Genomic DNA, 24,328 nt, shown 5'->3' with positions numbered 1-24,328 from the left:
GAGAGAGAAGGTGGAAATCTGCATAAATGCGGTAGGGGGCACCAAAGCAGTCCCTGTAGGTAAGTAAATGCTTGCACCACCCCCAAAAATCCGCCCAGTTTTTGAACCTCCCTTAAAGGAGAACTGTAGTGAGATGTGCATGGAGGCTGCCATATTGATTTCCTTTTAAGCAATACCAGTTACCTGGCAGCCCTGCTGAGCTATCTGCCTGCAGAATCAAACCAGAAACAAGCATGCAGCTAATCTTGTCTGATCTGACAATAATGTCAGAAACACCTGATCTGCTGCATGCTTCTTCAGGGTCTAGGGCAAAAAGTATTAGAGGCAGAGGATCAGCAGGATAGCCAGGCAACTGGTATTGCTTAAGAGGAAATCAATATGGCAGCCTCCATATCCTTCTCACTACAGTTCTCCTTTAAAGGGGAACTGAAGTAAGAGGTATACGGATGCTGCCATATTTATTTTGTTTTAATCAATACCAGTTGCCTGGCAGCCGTGCTGGTCTATTTCTCTGCAGTAGTATCTGAATAACACCAGAGACAAGCAGGCAGCTAGTCTTGTCAGATCTGACTTTAAAGTCTGAAACACCTGATCTACTGCATGCTTGTTCAGGGTCTATGGCTAATAGTATTAGAGGCAGAGGATCAGCAGGGCTGCCAGGCAACTGGTATTGCTTAAAAGGAAATAAACATGGCAGCCTCCATATACCTCTCTCTTCAGTTCCCATTTAAAGGATACATCCAGGGTGGTTTTTTTCTTTCTAAAAAGCAGATCTACTTAACTGGGGCTTTCTCCAGCCCCTAACAGCTTATGTGTTCCGAGCCGCAGCTCAGTTTCCAGATGGTGGCCTATTTACCGTATCTACTTACCTGGGGCAACAGCTGACCTGCCCCAGGACAGTAGATATGCTTTTTTTTTTTTTTTTTTTTAAACACCCTGGATGTAACCTTTATAATGTACCTGAGATAGGGCCCCGCAATAAAATTTATTTACCTGGGGCTTCCTTCAGCCCCCTCCAGCCTGATCGCTCCCACAGCATTCTCTTCTCCCTCTCTGTTCGCACGCAACTGGCTCTGAAAAATCCTGCAGTCGGCGCATGCGCAGTCTGGCCAGGGTCACTCCCATTGCCGGGAGCATTCTGTACAGTCGCAGAATGCTCCAGACAATGTGAATGCGGTGGGAGCGTGTGCAGCTGGGCATGTGCAGTTGCCTCAGACCGGAGCACTTTCCAGGGTCAATTGTGTGCAAACGGAGAGGGGGAAGAGGATGCCATGGAAGCAATCAGGCCGGAGGAAGCCCCAGGTATGTATATTTTATGGCTAGTCCAGTCTCAAGATCCCTTTTAAAGGATAGCAGAGCCCAAATAAATATGAGAAACGGGGAACGGGCATATATGGTGAGCTGGCCCAATGCTCACCGCTCCGCCGTTCTCCCATCTGCCTCTATGATCGTCCTAAATGCCCCCTGGCATCCTCTTCCTGGTTGGCCATCACTGCACCTGTGCTGGCCCTGCTGCGTGCCTCCTACAGTGCGCGGCCGGGAGCGCTCTGCGCAGGCGCATTGTAGGACGCGTGCAGCCGGCACAGCGCAGGTGCATTGTAGGATGCGTGCAGCCGGCACAGCGCAGGCGCAGTGATCCCTGACCCAGCCAACCAGGAAGAGGGTGGCGGGGGGCATTTAGGAGGATCGGAGGGACAGATTGGAGAATGGGGGAAACAGTAAGCATCAGGACAGCTCAGCATACATGCACAATTTTCCAAGGAGACGACACCCAGGTCAAAGAAACTGGGAGTAAGCCGATGCCTGGCCTCGACCGGATTGCTCCTATAATCTTATACACCTGATGAAGGACCTGTGTGTCCGTAACATGTAGTGTCACTGTACCGCAATACAGGCAACGATTTACAGCCAGTGGTGTGCCGCCATTTTTTTTTAGTTTTGGCTCCGCTCACCATACATGCCTGCTCCTCACGTTTCTCATATTCATTTTGGCTCTGGTATCGTTTAAAGACAACCCGAGGCAGATTTATTACATTTTAACAGTACACAGAGGCATGTCCTGTGGACAATGACATGCCTCTGTGTCCTTCTGCACCAGCCCCTAGTCAGCCAGGGCCTTCTGTGCTCGCACAGAAGGTCCGCGCATGTGCAGAAGGCCCCCCACTAATGTCACTGAGCTGCTTACCGGAGATTGCGGCTTAACGGAGGCGCTAAGGACGGCGAGCGACACATTCATGCTTATGGGGCTGGAGAAAGTCCCAGGTTTATTTTAAAAAACTGTAGCTCAGCTCTTAGTCTCGTTGAGGTCTTGTTCACATTATAGGCGTTTTTGTAAAATTTTAAGCGCTGGCAATTTTCAAAATCGCCCTGAAAGCGAGTGTGCAATGATTCTCTATGCGAGAGTTCATATCAGAGCGCAGTGGGGGTGTCTCGGCACCTTGCAGAGAAAAAATATAGGAGACAAAAACGGGAACCCAATAGTGTAGTATGTCTGTATACAATACAAATTGAATTGAAAAGAATACTACTCACAAAGGGGGGTTGCAAAGGGCAACCGACCGTAAGAAGCAGGTGGAGACCATAAACCCGACTCCACTCGGGGTTGTCCCAGCTGGGACCTGGATGTGGTCGCTCTCCTTGGAAAAACAGGGACAGGCATCCACTGTGGTGGACCCACAGGTGATCTGTCACCACCCCTCAAACACTGAGTGTGTGGGGCTGAACTAAGCACAATTGGGGTAAAGAGGTGCCCTGGTTGAAATAAAAGCGTCTAAAAACAGCTTAAAAACGAAAAGATAATATGAGGTGGCTTACCTCAATAACGAAATCTTTGTCTGTAACAAAAGATTTTTATTTAGCACAGTCAACACGTTTCGTAGGTCTGAGCCCGCTTCATCAGGCCAATAAAAGTGCCAAATGACTGGGTAGATACTGGGAATCTACCCAGTCATTTGGCACTTTTATTGGCCTGATGAAGCAGGCTCAGACCTGCGAAACGTGTTGCCTGTGCTAAATAAAAATCTTTTGTTACAAAGATTTCGTTATTGAGGTAAGCCACCTCATATTATCTTTTCGTTTTTAAGCTGTCTTTAGACGCTTTTATTTCAACCAGGGCGCCTCTTTGCCCCAATTGTTCATATCAGAGCGGTTTATTTGCGATTCGCTTTGAAAAGCGGTGCTTGGGCCTTTTTTGAGGCGATTTGCCTCAATGGAAGGTATAGAAAAAACACAAAACGCTCACAAAATCGCTTTGGTAAGCGATTGCATGACTGTTTTTTTTTTTAAAAATACATTGTATTTATTTTTTACGGATTTTTTTCTGGATTAAAAGATGGAAGTGCTTTGCAAAAGCGCTGGAAAAAAAGTCCACAAAAACGAGCGAACATGCAGAAAATTGCCAGAAAACACAAAAAAAAAACAGGGAAAAAAAAGTCCACCGTGGATGCGCGAGCTGAACGCAATGTGAACAAGACCTAAGGCTGGTTCTCACTTGTGCAAATGCAAGGGCCCATGTGCAATTACCTTTTTTTCTTCTGAGTTTTATTTTAGGAGATAATTTTTTTATCTTCTCTTTAAAATAACTTTTCAGTACTTTGCAATTTAAAAAGTACTACCAAAATTGAGAGTATTTTCTTTTTAAAGATTCTTTATTTTTAAAAAGGTTTTTCAAACACAACGCAACAGTGCATAGTGTTATATACACAGTATGATATAAATTGGCAGTGACTGCCAAATGTCACCTCCCAAAAACTTCACAACACAATGTAAGAAAAAACATATAAACAATTACAATCTCAGTCCGGCTATCAAGATAACAACAACTGATTGCTAGAGTAGCACAATATCTGCACGTCTTATTGAGAGTAATTTCTTGTTTGCTGGATGCTTAAAGAGAACCCGAGGTGGGTTTGAAGAATATTATCTGCATACAGGGGCTGCATCTGTCTATACAGCCCAGCCTCTGTTGCTATCCCAAACCCCCCTAATGTCCCCCTGCACTCTGCAATCCCTCATAAATCACAGCCACGCTGCTGACAAACAGCTTGTCAGAGCTGGCTGTGTTTATCTCTATAGTGTCAGTCTGCTGCTCTCCCCGCCTCCTGCAGAACTCCAGTCCCCGCCTGCATCCCTTCCCTCCCTGCTGATTGGAGGGAAGGGACGGGGGCAGGGACCAGAGCTATGCAGGAGGCGGGGGGAGCAGCTGAGACTGACACTACAGATGTAAACACAGCCTCACAGCATGGCTGTGATTTATGAGGGATTGCAGAGTGCAGGGGGACCTTAGTGGGGTTTGGCATAGCAACAGAGGCTGGGCTGTATGGGCAGATCCAGCCTCTGTATGCAGATAACATTCTTTAAACACACCTCGGGTTTTCTTTAAGGAGAATTGGCCCTTTAGGGCTCTTTCACACCAGAGCCCTTTTCTGCGGTGTAAGCCAAGGCAGTGCTTTGCGTTAACCAAGGTAAAATGAAAGTCCATAGACTTTCATTTTACCTTTCACTCCCGACACTGCGTTTCGGTACGTTGCGGTTCCGACGCAGCCGGGAGCATCAATCCGTTTTCCGTTGGGTTCAATTAATAGCTACCGCTGCTGATTGCGTTGCACCGAAGATGCCCGACAACATGCCGCAGGCTATCAACACGTGCAGGAGAACAGCTTCTGCACGCGTTGTCTGGTGTGAAAGGAGCCCTAGTAGTCAGTGCCAAACAGATGCATGCTGGGGGTTCTTTTTATCTATAATATATACCTCCTCTTCCATTTATGTCCCTGCCTAGCTGCTTATCTGAAACACAATCCCTTGCTCACTTGTGTTTACAAGCAAGGCTGAGGTGATTAAAGAGATTGGAGGAGAAAAGAAAAAAAGGTAAAGGGCAGAAATGACATCAGGATTTAGCCTAAACTGTGGGCAAAAGACATGGCCCCCACCAGGAACAGAATTCTCTTCATTTATGATATAAAATTCACTGAAATCAAACCGTGTACAGTACAATACATATGTTATGTAAGTAGATCAAGTATTTATCTACTTACGTGTTTTATCCCTGGCATAGTATGGCGAATCCTACTGCTTTAAGTATGTGATAACTCGAAATCATAACAGCAGAAAAAGTTTTTAAAGTTTTGAATGCAGGATTAGCATCTTTGTCACTTAATACACTCTGACCAGTTGCCGTTGAAATTTGACTTTTATGGTGACACTCCCACTTTACATGGCATTTTATTGATGGGATTTGACAATATCATCTAGGGAAAGTTAATTGCACATGGTGCCATGTGTACGTCACTTCCATTGATTTTTCGATGTATATCCAACCAGAAAAATGACTGGAAATTTGAAAAAAAAAATCAAATACTTACTTACAGTTGCCTTCTATATCTTACCCATGCCAGATCTGAATATAAATCTAACAACTTGCTCAAATAGGAACTGGAGTGAAAGTTGCATAGTGTGTACTGTGTACCAGGCTTTCCAATTAGGGACGTCACAGTCACGAAGTCTTGACAGCTGCAGCCACTTCCCCTCTCAGAGCGCAGGCGCGCCTCGGGTCTGAGCAGGGCAGACGCGCTCCCTGTAATGGGCGGGGGGTACGTAAGTAGATATACGCTCCTGTGTTGACTCGCATCGTGAACGCGCACGGAACACCTAGGGGGTGGTGGCCTGTACAAGAAAATGTCTGCACAATTTGCTATGCTGTATGCACAGACTGGCTGAAGACTGCCCCGGAGTGCCTGGCTGCGGTACGGCTGTGTGTAGTGTACGTGCGCTGGCTGTGTTGTTAGTTTAGCAGGGTTTCCTGTGTGCAGCGCTTCTCATCCTCCCCGTGGCGTGTTCCTGTAACCCGAGCACCGTGTGTAGGGCAGACCCCCCTCCACCTGCTCTCTGCTGGATACACTGTGTCCATCTGTCATTCGTAGTCGAGCTTCCTCCGCTACATTGTAACCTCACTGGTAAAACTTGATTCATCTCTGTGTGTCTCGGCTTTTGTCGCCTGTAGTGCTGTTTACAGGAGAATTCCAGCACTCCTGCATGAATTACACACCTAGCAAGCTCAGCTCTCGGTACTGCTGCTTAGTAGACACAGCACACACTGATCTTTCCAAACATGGCATCTGTGCTGCCCAAGCAGCCGCCCATTCAGGCTGCCTGTCCGCTAAAGGAAGAGGGGACTAGTAAAGGCCAGGACTCGATGCTGCCAAAGGCCTGGGAGCAGAAACCACAGGAGGAGCTCTGCAAGAAGACTGACCAACAGACAGCAGAGCAAAGGAAAGCAATCGAGGCTCCTCCTCCAAGTGTCAACCCCTGGACAAAGAAAAATAACCTCACATATGGTGGTCGTGAACATTCAGGTAAGTGGTGTATACTGCTGTATCCATAGATGATGTTAAAATGTCTTTTAGTCTCACTACTGGGTCCCAAACTTTAGACATTAGTGCTTACATTTAGAAATGTAACAAATGAATTAGTTGTATTAGTCAAGGTGTCAATAATTGATCATTACAGGGCCATTGGTAGGGAGAGATCATGCTTGTGTCTGTGGGAAACACGATTCCTCACACAATATGTGCCTTTTTTTTTTTTTTTTTGTACACAATTAGAGGTTCCTGAAAACGCAGCAGGCCCATAGGAAATTTTATTATGGAAATACGTCCACAGTCTTAACAAGTGTGATCCCTGCCTGAAGAAAAATTGTAAAAAAAGTTAATGTACTCTTACACATCTATGTAAAATGTACACTTGTCCCAGATTAAAATGCGCTGTAAGGACTGGTTCAGATGGACACCTGAACCAGCTGCTCATGGCATCCTGGCCCAAATGCTTTATTGTAAGCTTGCAGAAAAGCATTTGTCTGCTTTTGGCAACACTTCCAAGCATGCATCGTTCTACATCCCCACAGAGGGACACGGAAGTGTGACAGTTAACGATCCTGAGAGAAATGTGTTGCTTCCAGGATCAGCTAACTGCCCGGCAGACGATGGTGAAAATGAGGATTAAAGCACGGCGGTAAGCGATAGTATCGATGGCTGTCCATTTATCTGAATGGACAGCGACAGCTTTCCAGTCATCTGAAAGAATAGTGTTTAAGCGCCGCAGCCATCGTTTACTTTTACAGACCTGCCCATCTGAACCAGGCTTTAAGTTTTTGGTACTTGCATATTGGGCAATTGACAAAGTGGCCACTTTGTCAATGGTATGGTTTAGGTGACCTAGTGAGGACGACCATGCTGTGGAGTCAGTAAAAAAAATCTTCTGACTCCGACTCCTCAGTTTCTGAAACCACAACTTTCACTCCGGGTACCCAAAATGGCTCAGACTCTGCCTCCAACTCTGACTCCTTAGTCTAATACTTAACAGGGCTGTGGATTTTGTACAAAAATAATCCGACTCCAACTCCTCAGTTTATGAAATCAACGACTCCGACTCCGGGTGCCCAAAATTACTCCAACTCCACAGCCCTGAGGGAAATTCTGCAGCATTAGCCTAGTTTAGGGGACCCAGCAGGAAAACTTAGGAAAATTATGCTAATGGGATTGGGTGTATAGCACCCTCTCAAACTGCTAGGTTTCAGATGTGTTCTGGTAAACTACGCCCACACTATTCGGCCAATCAGAATGCTTCATGCTGTGGGGTACTAGAATAGGACTATTCCCTATGAGTTTTCCTGCTTGGTCCCCTAAACTAGACTAGCACCAATTCTGCTAACATGATTAGGTGGAGAGCGCCCTCTTGAACTGCTAGGTTTCAGATAAATTGTAATAATATGCCCACTCTATCCGGTAAATTAGAATTCTTTGAGTTGTTGCTGTGGTTGAACTGGTCCCTCTGGACTTTCTCACTGGGTCACCTAAACCATACTAGCTTTTAAATGTTAGCTGATTCTTTATGCAATGAAAAGCTTATTCCGACCACAGCTGTTTCCAATCTGATTTCACTGAGCAAAGTGCAGCGGGGAGCCGAAGCCGAGTGAAGGAGAAAAAACTGGCAGGATATGGCATGTACTGGGAGCTTTCCTGATGCCCACTGCTTTCCCCCCCCCCTCCCCTTTCCCCATTCTCTTCTCTGCTCCTACCTAAATGCCCCACAGCAGCGTTCCCCTCTCTGTACCTCCGATCCTACCTAAATGCTCCACGGCAGCGTCTTCTGGTTCGCCGGAGTTGGTCATTAGTCCACGGGGTGCTGGCCTGGCTTCGCTCGTCCTACAGTGCGTGCCTGGGAGGCCATGTGCATGAGTTAATCGTGGTGTCGTCAGCTTGCGGGCGCGCACACTGTAGGATGCGTGCAGCCGGGCCAGCACCTGCGCACTAATGCCTGACTCTTCTGCACTGCCTAGTATGCTCCCAGCCTAATGACTTTACTGGTACCCAACCCTGAAAAGCCAACCCGTCGGTGATGGTGAGGTCATTAGATTACTAAAAATGTATGGAATGATACATATTTTAACTATATGGAGGATTTATAAATTGACTGTTTTCGTTTTTCAATTCTAGTAATGATGCTATAGTCTCTTTAAAGTGGATCCGAGATGAACTTTTACACATTGCATAATTGGGTTCCTTTCCTATTGTTTATAGGGCATTCCTCAAGCCAAATACTTTTTTGTTTTAACGACCAGCCAACGCCGATAGGTGGCGGCTGGCCGTTTGTGGATTTCCATGGGAACGGTTCCATGTCAGTTCACGGCGGGGGGCTCTGTAAACAGCCTGCGAGCCTCCGATCGTGGCTCGCAGGCGAAATGTAAACACGCGGGGAAGAAATCCCCAGTGTTTACGTCGCATGGTGCTGCTGCGCCGTAAAGGAGATCGGCGATCCCCGGCCTCTGATAGGCTGGAGCCGGATCGTCGTCCTGTACCGTCCATAGTGAGGAGCGAGGGAGGGGGGAATAGCGCTGCAGAGGGGGGCTTTGAGGAGCCCCTCCGCCTGCCCCCCGCTCGGCAGTAGGCAGATTTTGGCAATCACCCCCCCCCCCACAGCAGGACACCCCCCCCCCCCCCCCCTAGTGGGGGAAAAAGGGAGGGGGGAAGTCTGATCGCCCTGCCTCAAACCTGATCTGTGCTGGGGGATGAAGAGCCCACGCAGCACAGATCAATGAAAATACCTGCGGTCCTTATGTGGTTAATACTGTAATTCCCTATAAACTAAACAAGCCACACCCACAGGTTTTGAGAGAGCCAAGGCACTTTCAGACAGTAGCAAGGGCTCATGGGAGCTCAGTCTGGGCAGGAGGAGGGGGAGGTAATACTAGCCAGAGATTTCAGAGGGGAGGAGGAGGGGGATTAGGGTTTTTTTGCTCAAGATACAGATAAGCCTACCTCTGTGTAATGTTTACAAACATGGCTGCTGTCATTGTATCACAGGAAGAAATAATCATATTCTATTAAAGAGGTTTGCAGCTAGATTTGTTGTGTAAACTATCTATAAGATATATAGACAAGTTACTTGTTATAGTTAGTTTTTCATCTCGGATCCGCTTTAAGCATATTGTCATTATCCAAAAGAGTATAGCTTGCTGTGTGGTCAGGATAAAATCAATAGGCCACTTTCTATTAGGAAATGTTTTGTGATATCCTGATATATATTTTTTTTTATTTACTATTTTTTTTAATGTGTTTACTGTAATTGTGACTGTTCTTCACCTTCCAGACCTAGATTTTTTTTTTTTTGTAGCCTCTAGCAAGTCACAGAGATCTGATCAGCGAGGGGATCTATCACTGCCACACACTGCACATTAATATATTTGACTTTGAAATCTATTAAAAACCTATAGGACCGCCACTACCGCTGATGGACGCCATCTAGCTTCTTGGGGCCCCTGCAGAGTATTAGTGCAGCAGAGTGCACACTCTGCTCATCTGTCCGGTCTGGGCGCTTCCTAATCTGTCCTTCTATCATCTCTTGGTACCTGTACTACGTGCCCTGGCAGCATCCACGTACTGGCCTATGCCGCTGGGTCACTGATTACGGACATCAGGAGATCATGTAAGGACACAGGGAGTGCACCAGCTGGACAGGTAAGCAGCAAATGTGCTCTGCTGCACTCTAATACTTAGCAGGGACCCCAGGTAGCTGGAGGAAGACAAAGGGGTCCTTCATCAGCGGCAGGTGTGCCTGCCGGAGAAGGTGAGAAATGAGTGCTCTAATAACTCTTTCGAGCCCCCAGATAGCTGGGAGGACATGTCGCAAAGATGCCACCATTGCTTGCATAACACTGCACCTCCTTTCCCTTTCGCCCCCCTCCTCCAAATTGACGTATCCAATCTGTCAGTTTCAGTGTTGGGGCACCGATCCTCAACAGATTCAATTAAAGTGATCAAATCTGCAAGAGAAAATCTATTGTGTATGGGCATCTTTAGGCAGTTGTTTGAGCTGACCTTATTGTTCAGTAATGGCCGTTTGCATCCACTGTCCTTAAAGAGAATCTGTATTGATAAAATCGCACAAAAGTAAACATACCAGTGCGTTAGGGGACATCTCCTATTACCCTCTGTCACAATTTCGCCGCTCCTCGCCGCATTAAAAGTGTTTAAAAACAGTTTTAGAAAGTTAGTTTGTAAACAAACAAAATGGCCACCAAAACAGGAAGTAGGTTGATGTACACATAGAAAATACATCCATACACAAGCAGGCTGTATACAGCCTTCCTTTTTAATCTCAAGAGATAATTTGTGTGTTTCTTTCCCCCTGCAGCTATCTTCCACTGAAGTGTCAGGCTGTTTCTTCCTGCAGAGTGCAGACAGCTCTGCCTGTATGTAATTCTTCAGTATGTGAAAGCCCAGCCAGCTCAGAGGAGGATTTATCCAGCTTGTAAAAGATAATAGAGCAGAGAGAAGCTGCACTAATCTAAATAATACACAGGCAGTGTGCAGAGAGGGGCCTGGAGGGGGAGATGCATCACAGAACCACAACACTGAAGAACTTGGCAGCCTTCCAGACACAGGCTGACAAGTCTGACAAGAGAGAGATAAGTTGATTTATTACAGAGATGGTGATAGTGGAAAGTGCTGCAGTAAGCCAGAACACATTAGACTAGCTTTTGGAACTTGTAGGATGGAAGAAAACCGGATGAAATTTTTGTTACGGAGTCTCTTTAAGGGTTCAATTTAGTAAAATCAAAGTCAGTAATGGGTGTATGAGCTTACAGACTTTTACTTTACATGTAAATTTGTCACCTCAGTGTACATACTTATACAAATAGGTTTTCCATTCCATTTTAGATTTACCTTGCCCTCCAAAGATTGTGCGAGCTGGAAAACATGCATCTAAAAAGGTAACATTACTTTCATCTTGTCGTTTTCTGTGTGTACTTTTTGGGTTAGAAAATATTTAAAAGAAATGGTGCACTACCACTTTAAATTATAAATGGTAACAAGTGTGGCTTGTTAGAGTACTTTATACCGAACTTAAATAAGACGTCTGTCACTCTATTTAGCATGCATAGACTGTACCAGATTTTCAACTCTTTAAATTGTAAGCTTGCAAGGGCAGGGTCATCCTCCTAATGTTTACTGTTTTTGTTGCAATATTTGTGCTGCTTGTGACTCTGCTGTAAATTGTTTGGTTTTGCATTTGTTCCCTTTGTCATCTAATTGTGCTCTGTAAAGCACTGCAGAATATGTTGGTGTTCTATAAAATAAAAAATAACTTCAAGTTGAATGTCATTAGAATAGTCACAGTAAGAAGTACAATTTTTTTTTTTCCAGAGTAAAATGAGCCATAAATTACTTTTCTCTCATGTTGCTGTCGCTTACAGTAGGTAGTAGAAATCTGACAGAAGTGACAGGTTTTGGACTAGTCCATCTCTTCATAGGGGATTCTCAGCAAGGCTTTCTTTATACAGATATTCCCTAAAAAGAATTTAAACAATGATGCTGGCCAGCCTCCCTGCTCGTTAGTTTTTTGGCAGTTTGACAGAGCAACTGCCAGTCACGAAGTGCTTTTGAAAATAAATGAATCCTGAGAATCCCCCAATGAAGACATGGTCTAGTCCAAAACCTGTCACTTCTGTCAGATTTCTACTGACTACAGTGTTCTCCCCAGGTTCTTTTTAGCCGGGTGCTCCACCCGGCTAGATTTGGTGACCACCTGGCTGTCATCGGCTCACCTCCTCCTATGCTGTAAGCAGAGTTGCCCTGCATTTTCATCTCGACCCGCCCGGCTACTTTTTCATGCCACCCAGCTACTATTTCATGCCACCCAGCTGGAAAATAATTCTGGGGAGAATACTGGACTATAAGTGACAGCAACATAGGAGAAAAGTAATTTATGGCTCATTTTACTCTGGGAAAAATATACTTCCTATTTGTCTGTAAGCACATTTTTTTTACATCTTACAATTTTTCGCCATAGTTCCCCTTTAACACCCCTTCTGTGATCCACTGCCTCACTGGAATCTCAGTAGTTTGCAATTCAGTAAAGACCAGAATCCTCCCAACCTTCATAAATCTCTTGATAATCTGTACTGAAAGAGGGACGCACTCCACATGGCAAAGTAGTGTTCAAAGCCCACCAACTCACGTGCTTAGATACTCTTAAAGAGACTCTGAAGTCTCCTGAAAACCATCTTTTTATTTTAAAAATGTTTAACATGTTAGCCCTACCTAAACCGCCTCATCCCTGCCGCTGTAATCTAACTAAATCCCTGGGGGGCAATAGTGAGAGGCAGAGCTATGAGCCGCAGCCATGCCTCTCAGCGCGTCTATCAGCCTGGATCGCCGCCTCTCCCCCGCCCCACTGTCTTCCTTCACTGAGAGGGGCAGGGGAGAGGCGGAGATATGCGGCTAATAGACGCGAATGGAGGCAGAGCTGCGTCTCATAGCTCTGCCTCCAACAGCAGCAAAATCCATGACCAAGAAAGTCGTGGATTTTGCAGGGGAGAGGGAGGGGGGAGTTGAGGGGGGGATGTAGTTAGATTTCAGCGGCAGAGATGGGGCGGTTTAGGTAGAGCTAACATGTTAAACTTTTTATTTAAAAAAAAAAAAATGTTCTTCAGGAGACTTCAGTGTCTCTTTAACTACATGTTGGGGTGGTGTGTTGTATATCTTATCACTTGGGTGAGGGGGGCAAAATACAGTTCATCCAATGCCATGTGTTGATTTCCACACATATGGTGTAAAATCTTTCAGCATGGTTTTAATGAGTTTAAAATAAACCTGTGAGGGGAAAAATGCTAAAGTTACTTACCTCAGTAGAGAGAAGCCTCTGGATGATCCAGCGGCTTCTCCGATCCTGCTGCAGCCCACTGCTTCGCAACGCGGCCCTCTTGTTCACGGCTGCTCGTGTCCTTGTACACATTGCCATCCTGTGCAGTGCGGCTGTACTCGTACATGGGTGGAAACCTATTGGACAAGCCCTTGTTGAATATGTTCAGAAGGTTCAAGGACTGAAACAGTGGGGTGAAGGAGGATAGGGGAAGCCTTGTGGGAAATAACGGCTTTTTCCAACTGCCAAGCAAGCAGTATAGTAGAACTCTCAGTAATAAACATTCCGAACAGATCACCTGGCAGAACTAATGTCACCACCAGTGATAAATTTCAGAATAAAAATCGGGGAGCGGAAAGATTTTGACAATGGGAAAACACTGACTAAATCTATAAACGAATATTGTAAACACTAAGCAATTTTATTCATTGTCATTTTCACTAGAGTTCCTCTTTTTTTTTAAGGTTTGTTTTTGTTTTATTCATTCAATTTGAGGAAACTGGATGATGTGAATGAGGAAAGAAGATAGTTGGGGACTCAAAATAGAGTTGACGTGATCAGCTGATAGAGATTTTGGTGACATGCGTACATATCCGCACAGAAGTGATACTGAAAAATGAATGAGTATATTATTTGTCCCAGAATGAGTGTATTTCCGGAAAAGAGAAGCATTTAAAGGACCAAACCTTGTGGCAGACAGACGCACAGCAGACATGTGGAGGAGTTGGCAAGGGAATAAGAGACAGTGCAAAAACCACTCTGACAAAACACAGTTTATTTGCTAATCTGTAACCTCATTTCTTTATATGTATGAAGACAATTTAATCTGCCACTCAGTTTTCATTGCTGACCTATGTAATTTTTCCCTTACAGGCTAGTGACTTTAGTGACATCACTAACTGGCCAACACCAAGTGAAACTGCTGTCCATGTGGTGAGTTCAATGCTAGTTTGCTAAGGGCTCTTTCACACCATAGCCCTTTTTCAGCGTTTTACCAAGGTAAAAGGAAAGTCCATAGACTTTTTTTTTTTTTTATTTTACCTTTCACACCCGATGCTGCGTTTCGATGCGTTGCGGTACGACGCACCCGGGAGCATTTTATTGTCGGCAATCGGCGTTTGCCCATTGGGTTAATTACTACCGCTGCTACTCAGTGTCGCACCGCAGATTCCCGACGACAGTCGCAGGCTAGTCAACGCGTGCAGGAGAACGGCTCCTGCACGCGTTGTTAGATGTGAAAGTAGCATAAACAACGTCCATCCATACAGATTCATTTACTCGGTGAAGAAGTTGAGACTGCAGCAGGAGTAGCAGAATGCTGTTCTAGTTGTAGCCAATTGGAATTAAAGTTGCTGTATTTGGCTGAGTGACCTGAATGATTTGTGATTAAGATGGGCATCTGATCCAGCCGCCCAGCTTCTCATCCAAATGCTTGTCAGCTTTCAGCCGTGCTTCCCGGCGATCGTAGTTTTCAACCGCCACAAAAGGACATGGGAGAATTGCACTGACCTGTTGCTTCTAGGGTCATCTCTGATGGGAAAATGTGGATCGAAACGCGGCATTTGCACAGATGAAGGCATCGGGGCTGCCTATTCATTTGAACAGTCGGCACTGAGCGCCACAGCCAGCGGTTAACATGCAAGTGTCTGTGTGAACTAGCCCTTACTGCAGTGGTTCATTACATGTAACTTGGGAGGGGGGGGGGGGGGAGGTGTTCGGGTGTACTGCCTTGTGGAATAAACAGGATCTGGCTTTTTTTTTTTTTTTCTTTTTTTTTATACTCTAATTTCCTTGGATGATAGCAGCTAAATCTTGTACTATGTAGTGTGAATTGTCTTAACAAATCAGATAATTACGTCTGAGACTAAAGGTGCCCATACACACATTAAATTTTTTTCCCAATTTGATTCCTTGCAGATTTGGTCATTCTGATCGAATCGGATGAAAATGGTTTCCTTTTTAATGTCCAATCGAATTTCAATTAATTTTGACCAAAACAATTGAAAGTATCGATCGCCAGCTCACAGCATTTTCTCTGCATCAAATAGTATGCCGCTACAGTTAAATGTTCAATACATTCCCTGCTAGAATCTATTAAAAATGTGTGCTGTGTGTGGCAGGGATCAATTTCTTTCAGAAAGGGATTAATAGATTTGGAACCTTCGGTGGCAAGCCTAGGAGTATGGGCAGCTTAAGTTTAATACATCAGTGCACCTCTCCTCCTATTTTAGAAAATGAAACCTGCAAACACCTCTGGAAGAGGCATTGGAGTTTACAGTAGTAGCAAGTTAACAAGTGCAGCTTGTTATAGCTACAGCACAGCAACACAAATAAATTAGGATAGTTAACCTGGAGGTTAATACACTAGAACATTAAGGATGAGTTGGTAATAGACAACTTGTGCAATCTGAGCCAAGGGACTACATTTTTGCGGTTCTATCACATCACGTTCTGGTAGAGGATATATCCTATCCCAGCAATACATTCAGACAGTAATTAGTACTTGTTGAGGATCCAGCATAACAGAAGCAAAGAAACCTGGTGAATGCAGTTTCAGTCTTTGTTTTTATTGCATATTATGGTAAATATTACATTAGTAATGCAAAACTTTTTTTTTTTTTTTGCAGTTCTATCTTCAGATAGCTGATTCCTTTAGATCTTCCTTCCCAGAATAGGAGTTAACTGTCCCTCAGAGGGGCTCACAATCTAATCCCCCCCCTACCTTAGTCATATGTCTATATGTATTGTGTAGTGTATGTGTCATAGTCTGGGCCAATTTTGGGGGAAGCCAGTTAACTTATCCGTATGTTTTTGGGATGTGGGAGGAAACCGGGGTTCCAGGACAAAAGGCTCACACGGGGAGTCCTATGGGAGAAAAGCGCTATAGAAATGTTATTGTGTATTGTAACATAGAAACTTTTTGCATATAGTACCTCCTGCTACTTCCATTTCAAAAAAAATTCTTGCATTAATACCATATACCAATCCTTCCACTGGGTACCTATTCCCCAAAGGATCCAGTTCATTCATATCCCTACATAACTTATCACATCTTACATTTCCTCATTAACCACTTGATGACCACAATGCTAACCCCCCCCCCCCCCCACCGCCCAAAAGACCAGGCCACTTTTCTGCAGTACTGAGCTGTGGAGGCTTTTCAGCCTCCTGCCCAGCTTAGGAGCCCAGCGATCGGACTCTCCTCCTTTTTTGTCCCTAAGGGGACATGCCGCCGGAGGGGTCTGATCGTTGCAGCAGTTTAATATTTTTTTTTTTCACCCAGCCTCTGAGGCTCTCTCTCCTTCCCTCCTCCCCTTCGTCATCAGAATTGGAACAGGACGGCGATCCGTCCTGTTCCGCCTCTCTTAGGCATCAGCCTATGAGAGGACAGTGCTCCCCGGCCAATCAGAGGCCGGGGATCTCCGCTCTCGTACAGCGCTTCCGGGGACCGCATCTCTGTACAGTTGTAAACAAAGGGGATTTGTTTCCCCTTTCGTTTACAAACAGCCTGCTAGCCGCGATCGGTGGCTAGCATGCTAATTACGGAACTTCGTTCCATGAAGTGGCAGGGAATGATCGCGCATGCGCACGGCCGTTCCCTGGGAAACTGCAGCCCCAGGACTTGACGCCACTCGGCGTTAGGCGGTCCTGGGGCTGTCGCAGCAGCCACGCCCATCGCCGTTCAGTGGTCCCCAGGAGGTTAATCTCCATATACCCAGGGCTGTGGAGTCTGAACAAAAATTTATCCGACCCGACTCCTCAGTTTATAAAAACTCTGACTCCAGGGCCCATATGCAATTCCCTTTTTCTCCTAGGAGATAACTTTTCATCTTTTGTTTAAAATAACTTTTCAGCATTTCACAATTTAAAAAAGGAACAAAAGTAGTAGAAAAAGTACTATCAAAATGATTTTGTGCATTTTCTTGCTTGCTGTAAGTCTTTAAAGGATACCCAAACTGAAATTTGACATAATGATAGACATGTGTATGTACAGTGCCTAGCACACAAATAACTATGCTGCTATGCTGTGTTCCTTTTTTTTCTTTCTCTGCCTGAAAGAGTTAAATATCAGGTATGTAAGTGGCTGACTCATTCCTGACCCAGACAGGAAGTGACTGCAGTGTGACCCTCACTGATAAGAAATCCCCCCCCCCTTTTTTTTTTTTTTTTTTTTTTTTTTTTTTTAACCTCTTTCTTGCTCTCGGAAGCCATTTTCTGCTAGGAAATTGTTTTATAGTTGGAATTTCTTATCAGTGAAGGTCACGCTGTAGTCACTTCCTGTCTGAGTCAGGACTGAGTCAGCCACTTGCATATCTTATATTTAAAGAGACACTGAAGCGAAAAAAAAATATTATGATTTGTATGTGTAGCACAGCTAAGAAATAAAACATTTAGATCAGATACATCAGTGTAATTGTTTCCAGTACAGGAAGAGTTGAGAAACTCCAGTTGTTATCTCTAGGCAAACAAGCCATTAAGCTCTCCGACTAAGTTAGTCGTGGAGAGGGCTGTTATCTGACTTTTATTATCTCAACTGTTCCTGGACTATTTACTTTTCCTCTGCTAGAGGAGAGGTCATTACTTTTCAGACTGCTCTGAAAGACTCATTTTGAATGCTGAGTGTTGTGTAATGTGCACATATTATAGAATGATGCAATGTTAGAAAAAACACTATATACCTGAAAATAAAAGTATGAGAATATTTTCTTTGCTGCTAATCTTCTAGTAATTATTCATAGTACACAACCAATTCACTATATCATATTTTTTTTTCGCTTCAGTGTCTCTTTAACTCTTTCAGGCAGAGAAAGGAAAAATGGGAACACAGGATAGTTTTGTGTGCTAGGCACTGTACATACACATGTCTATCTCATTATGTCAAATTTCAGTTTGGGTATCCTTTTTAAAGGCATTTTATTGACGAAGATTGAAAATATCAACGTGGAGAAAACGTGAATTGCATATGGGCCCAGGCACTCAAAATCGCTCCAAATTATCGAGTCAGACTCCTTAGGCTGTGGTCACAGTGGTCAGTTGCATAGTACATGTTATGAGTGCGAACTGCAATGGAGACTGCACATTATTTTTTAATACAAAGCCTGCATGCAGCGAGTTAGGATAACCCGATCCATTACAACTCAGTACTGTGAACAGGCCCATAGATTTGTAGGTCCTCCCTGCTGAGTGTGCTATAAAGCATTTAAAGTAAATGTGGCGTTTTTAAATCCAAAGTTTGATACTTCCAGAGGCTTTACTACACATCCCCCAGCCACAGTATATGAAGAGCAGCAGCGCAATGCTAGTCACGCTTGTCTCACCTTCTCAGAGCTTCATACCTGGATGTCCATCTATCCTCTACAGCAGGCTCTACTTCCTGGTTCTCATGCTGGTAGTGTGATTACCACCTAGCATGAGGACAAGAAGATGGACAGGGAGTAAGGACTGTAGAGGATGGATGGACATTGTTGGAGCTCTGAGAAGGTGAGGGAAGCATGACTAGCATTGCACCACTACTCTGCATATACAAGAGCTGGGAAGTGTAGTACAGAGGGCCACTAAACCACCAGGGTGCTATATTGGGGACACAGAGGGAAAGCCCTAGACCACCAGAACAGCAACAGTATAGAGGGAGGCTTTAGATTATTATCCTGGTAATGAATGTCTGTTAGGTGGACTGGTACCTGAAGTGCCTATATCTCTTTCACACATTGGATCTGAAGAAGTTGGTAGCACAAAGTCATCAAACGTCATCAAACATCTTCTAGAACCCAACAAAAAATGTTCAGCTACCATAATAATTTTTTTAGAAATACTTGGCTGTTGCCAGCATAATTGCAAGGCTAGTGTCTGGTGGAAAGCTTGTATTGTCTGACTCACAAATTACATGAAGCTTTGTTCTTATTTACTGGAATGGTGCCAGTGATGGTACTAGCATGCCACATGTAAATTAGATAATGATACAGTCTTTGCTCAGTCTGCTTCTCTGTTTATATGTTTAAGTTTATGTTTATGTCTGTTTTATATGTTGAAACCACCTGCTTCGTTAGATGGTGCATATGTACGCACAGTAACTGTTGCCAGCATGGATCGGCGTGTGATTCCTATGGTGATGGCTCAGGACGGAGTGCTGTATAGGCTCGCAGGGCGTTCTCTTGCTATGGGAGGGGGCAGGCCGGACAATGACTGCACACAAGCTTTTGGCGGGCTAAGGAGAACAATGCGCTTGACCAAGAGTATTGAGCAGTTTGGATGTTTTGCATCAGTGTGGCTGTACTCGCAGTAGATTCCTGGCAGACTGACCAGACCAGCCATCTCTGCTGAGTTTAATTTAGTGTGCCTATGAGGCTTTAATCACAGCTATTAAAATGTAACAGTATACCGTAATACTGTAAGCAATTTATTTGTATTTATACACTGACTGGATTAGTACCTAAGTTGTGCATTAACACACCTTGTGCTTATTGTTATGCTTCCCATGTTTTAGCACCAGTCCAGTGTTACAATCCAGCCTCACAAGAGCTCCATTTCTAAGAAAGAGAAAAGAGGTGAAAGTAGAAACGAGAGGATAAATAATCATGAAAGCAAAGAGAATTGTGATGTTGAAGTGCGAGTGGCGAGCCCTATACAAAGAGAGGAAATGGCCACAGCAGCTGCAAAGAAGAAAGGTATGCATCTACTATAACTTTTTTTTTTTAAACATCTGCAATCGGTATTATGGTAACTTTACTGTGCACAGATCTGATGATCAGTTTTTGGTTGAGTGATGACTAATTGTTCATATTTGACTTCCTGGAGCTTTCAGGCCCTTGTCCAATATCCCTTTACTTGCCGTGGTGGTCTCTAAGCCCTGGAACCCCCTAGCAGTACGATACTAAGCCATTTTTAAGCGCTACTGATTTGAAAAGTTTTTGCTAATGACATGCTATGGGTGTGATCCCACTTGAGCATTGTGATTTTATAAAGGTCACCCATAGCATTGCATCAGTTTTGGATTAGACCGTGCAGTGTGTGAGGGAAATTGTTGTTGCTGAGGTAACAATACATCTGCTGTATTGCATCAATGCCCAGCACTGGAAGGGTTAAGCACAGAGCAACTTCAAAGGATTCAGCAGGGAGTAGGAGCACTTCACAAATCATGTCTAGCCTGCACTGCACATTCTGTGGAAGTGCTATTATGCACTTCTTAATCTGCTGCAGTTTCGGAATGAATTTGCACTTTTTCTTAACGCTAATGGTAATCAGATTATTATATATTTTCTAAACACATGGTTGGTTTTAAGGTTGCATACATGTCCCTGGAAACATTTTCACCGCTCCCCGCCTCTGGAATCTGTTAATTCTCCCCAATGATCGTTGCTGGTGAAATCAAAGATGGCCGCCAACCTTTACATAGTTACCGGGTCAGCCTCTTCCTGCGCATGTCCTACTAAGCACTGGCAGTCGTGCTGGAGGGAGCTTGCGCGCGCATGCGTATAGAATTAATTACTGCCAAAAAATGTTATAAACGACAACCAACATGAATATTAGCAAATTTCTTTATGGTTATGGGTGAATTATTATGGTTCAGTTGTAGAAGCTTGGTTTTTACTGCTGAGGTTTTAATCAATCAGTACTGCAGCTACAGTATTTAACCGTGCAGAATTTGAAACGGGCTTAAAGTTAAAAACTAATATAACTTGCGTTTATTTTTACAGTGTCCAAACAAAGATGGGTTCCACTTCATTTGGAGGCTAAGAAGCCTGAAAAGCAGGAAGGGGTGGTGTCTGAGACAGAATCATTACCTGAAACAAATGCATCAAGAAACAGGGGAGCTTATACAAATGGCAAGTATAGACTGCTGTTTAGCATAATTGGTGTATGCTCTTAAAACGTAAAAGGATTATCTTTAAGAGCAACTGTGTACTTTACATCACGCTGATCTGAGGCTGCTGGGATTTTGCAGCATTCTTAACCAGTTAGAGCACAGATGTCAAACGCCAGGCCCACAGGCCGTATGTGGTCCTTCTTACCACCCCAAAGGTTCAAATATGCATCGCTGTAAAAATAAAAAATGGCACCTTGCTTTCCCATCCAAAGGAGCACACCAGTGACAGTGATTCTGGTTACTGTAATATATAAACTGTTGTAAGTAGGTAAAAACACAGTAAAAGCACTTTCTTTTTTTTTTTTTTTCTTTTCTTTTAGTAGATGTCCAAATCCAGAGTTGTTCAAGAGTATATTATTTGTTTCACTATGTAGCTTGGCTTACAAATGATTTCAACCTGTTAGGGACTGCCTGTATAAGGAGCGATTCTCCTCAGCACTAGCTCCACCATTGGTATACGACTTTGGACTCCCTCCTAGGGCAACAGCTTTTGAAAGATGGGAGGATATTTTTTGACTAACATATCCCCATATAAATGAGTGGTTTATTTATTTTCTTCTTTGAACAGTGTGGCATAGAGACAGACCGCGTGATCTAGATGAGACCTCAAGCACAAGAAGTGAGCCTGTCGGTAGCAGGGATGGCTTCAGGGGACGAGGACGGGGAAGAGGCGGCAGAGGAAGAGGCCGAGGAAGGGGACGAGGACATGCTTACTGTAAGTAATTCAATCCAATAATATGTCAGCGTAGTGGCAGGCCGAGCCTTCTGGCATGCATGATGTTTAGGGGGTCCTCACCCTACTGGAGTCTCTTCAGCCATTGCTAGATAATTATGAAGTCTGTTACTTCTTGTCAAAACTGATGTTCAAAACAATTCTTTAAAAAAACAAACTAAAAAAAAAACCTGATCTTCCTAAATGGTTTGTTTTGATATTGGCTGGTGTTGCTCTGGGCCAGCGTTTTTCAATCCATGCTATTTAGGGAGAATGTATAGGTTCTGTGTTTTCAGGTATCCAAGCACTTTTACAGATGCAGGTGTGTTTAGTGGCTATTTACAAGGAGTATTCAGTCATTTCACTTGAGATTCTAAGAAGCGATTTGGAAAACTTAAGCAAAAATAATGCTCCTTTAACACCACATCCATTGTGTTCTGTCGCAACAGACAATATAATCTCATCCCAATGCAATAATAATTCTGTGGTATGTTTGGTGCAGTGAGTTCCGTTAGTATAACGCACAGCATGCAGTGCATTTACCGGTTGCCGTGTGCGTTTACACGGTATGTTTGGTGCGGCGGGTTCCCTTAGAATAACACAGCATGCAGTGCATTTACCGGATGACGTGTCACTGTGCACTTCTAACTTGTGATGCAACGCTTCACCTCTGATTTTCTAACAAAGCAATGTGTGTAGGCACCCTGATTATGTGTATGCAGCTTAAAGAGAATCTGTATTGTTAAAATCGCACAAAAGTAAACCTACCAGTGTGTTAGGGGACATCTCCTATTACCCTCTGTCACAACTTCGCCACTCCCCGCCGCATTAAAAGTAGTCAAAAACAGTTTTGAAAAGTTTGTTTATAAACAAAATAACCACCTAAACAGTTAGTAGGTTGATGTACAACATGTCCACACATAGAAAATACATTTATACACAATCAGGCTGTATACAGCTTTCCTTTTGAATCTCAAGAGATAATTTGTGTGTTTACCTTCTGTCCCCCTGCAGCTCTCATGCACTGAATACTAGTGACAGGCTGTGAGGCTGATCATTTCTTCCTGTCTGTAATTCCTCAGTATGTGTCAGCCCAGCTCCTTTCACAGCCTAACAGAGGAGGATTTTTATCCAGCTCTCTTCTATCACTGATAAGATAGCAGAGACACTGCTGGTTTATGTAAATAACACACACTGGAGTGTGCATAGAGGGGGCCTTGAAAGGGGTGTGCATAAACAGACCAGCACAGAAGAGTTGGCAGCCTTCCAGACACAGGGCGACAAGTCTGACAGGGGAAAGATGCATTGATTTATTACAGAGACAGTGATAGTAAAAAGTGCTGCAGTAAGCCAGAGCACATTAGAACAGGTTTAGGAACTTTTAGGATGGTAGAAAAAACATTATTGTAATTTTTGTTAGTCTCTTTAAGTGATTCACCTCTGGATACTGTCCTGAACGACTATAGAGCAACTTCTGGAATTGTATTCAATTCTAGAGCTTGTAAAAATGTGCAAAGGTTTTGCCTTTAAACAGTGCACTGAACTCTTTATAGGAACATCATACTAGATAGAAATTCCCTTTGCCCTGAGTTCACACTATGCAAAACTCATGCTCCTACTCGGGCATAATGCAACACGCTCTGCATTTTAAAACTTGCGCGTTATCACAGCATGAGGAATTGCTATGTAACTTGTACATTATTGCACACATTCAGAAATGCGTCATAGAAAGTGATCTGAGATTTGAACATCCTCCTAAAATTGTATGGTCGTATGGTCACATGCATCAATTCAGTGTACACTAATGCACATATTGTGAACTCAGCAGTTGTGACATTGATTTCACGAGCTGTGAAAACATTCAATTGACGTTCTGGTCTAGGGATGACATGATTGCATCACATAATTTCTGATCTGTATCTGCAAGACTTTATGCACAGCGTTGCTGCCACTTTATTGGCAGATTAGATCAGTGCATGAATGAGCAGGTGTTAAGCTGTTCCCAATAATGTGCTTAGTGGGACTAGGATCACACTTTTATCAGGCTTCTGGGAAACGCATGCGAAATCGCTCATAATTAAAAAAAAATCTATGGGACGCAGTGCAAAAACGCATATTGCACTGTAACGTTTTTAAAGCTCACAATATGTAGTATGTAGCTTATTTCTGCATATTGTATATGAATTGCATGGGATTCACATACAATGCCTGGGGGGTAGCATGCACTTCGCTTGCATTTTTATTTATTTTCCCTACAAAATGATACTGTAATTTTCTCCATTGAAAAGGGGAATATGTATGTAATGCAAGTGTATGAAAAAACAAAACTTAAAGCTTTCTGCACGGACAAGTATACTTCCAGACTAAGCATTTGCATATGTATCATTGTTTACTTTGTTCGGGATTGCCAATAATTAAAATTGCTGCCTATAATGTGCCGTAGTTTTAACTCCGGTGGCTTCTGTGCACGGGATGCAATAGCGTGTCCTCGCCAGCACAGATCTCCGCTGTCTAAAGACATCGGTCAGGAGTCGTACATTAGTCAGGAGTTGTTT

The 24,328-nt window shown here is 43.9% G+C and overlaps 1 protein-coding gene across 1 annotated transcript in view; it reads left to right on the top strand.

The window, feature by feature from the left end:
• The first annotated feature begins 5,564 nt into the window (after positions 1-5,564).
• Positions 5,565-24,328, top strand: part of LARP1B (La ribonucleoprotein 1B) — a 56,771-nt gene continuing 38,007 nt past the window's right edge. The window contains exons 1-6 of the mRNA XM_068279932.1: positions 5,565-6,350; positions 11,214-11,266; positions 14,071-14,130; positions 19,682-19,862; positions 20,892-21,020; positions 21,630-21,776. Coding sequence (XP_068136033.1) covers positions 6,107-6,350; positions 11,214-11,266; positions 14,071-14,130; positions 19,682-19,862; positions 20,892-21,020; positions 21,630-21,776 — 814 coding nt within the window. The 5' untranslated portion in view covers positions 5,565-6,106. The remainder of the gene's footprint in view (positions 6,351-11,213; positions 11,267-14,070; positions 14,131-19,681; positions 19,863-20,891; positions 21,021-21,629; positions 21,777-24,328) is intronic.

The sequence above is a fragment of the Hyperolius riggenbachi genome, chromosome 1, assembly GCF_040937935.1.
Source record: "Hyperolius riggenbachi isolate aHypRig1 chromosome 1, aHypRig1.pri, whole genome shotgun sequence".
Lineage (NCBI taxonomy): Eukaryota > Metazoa > Chordata > Amphibia > Anura > Hyperoliidae > Hyperolius > Hyperolius riggenbachi.
The sequence above is the reverse complement of the archived record's forward strand: the minus strand, read 5'-3'. Positions and strand labels throughout refer to the sequence as shown.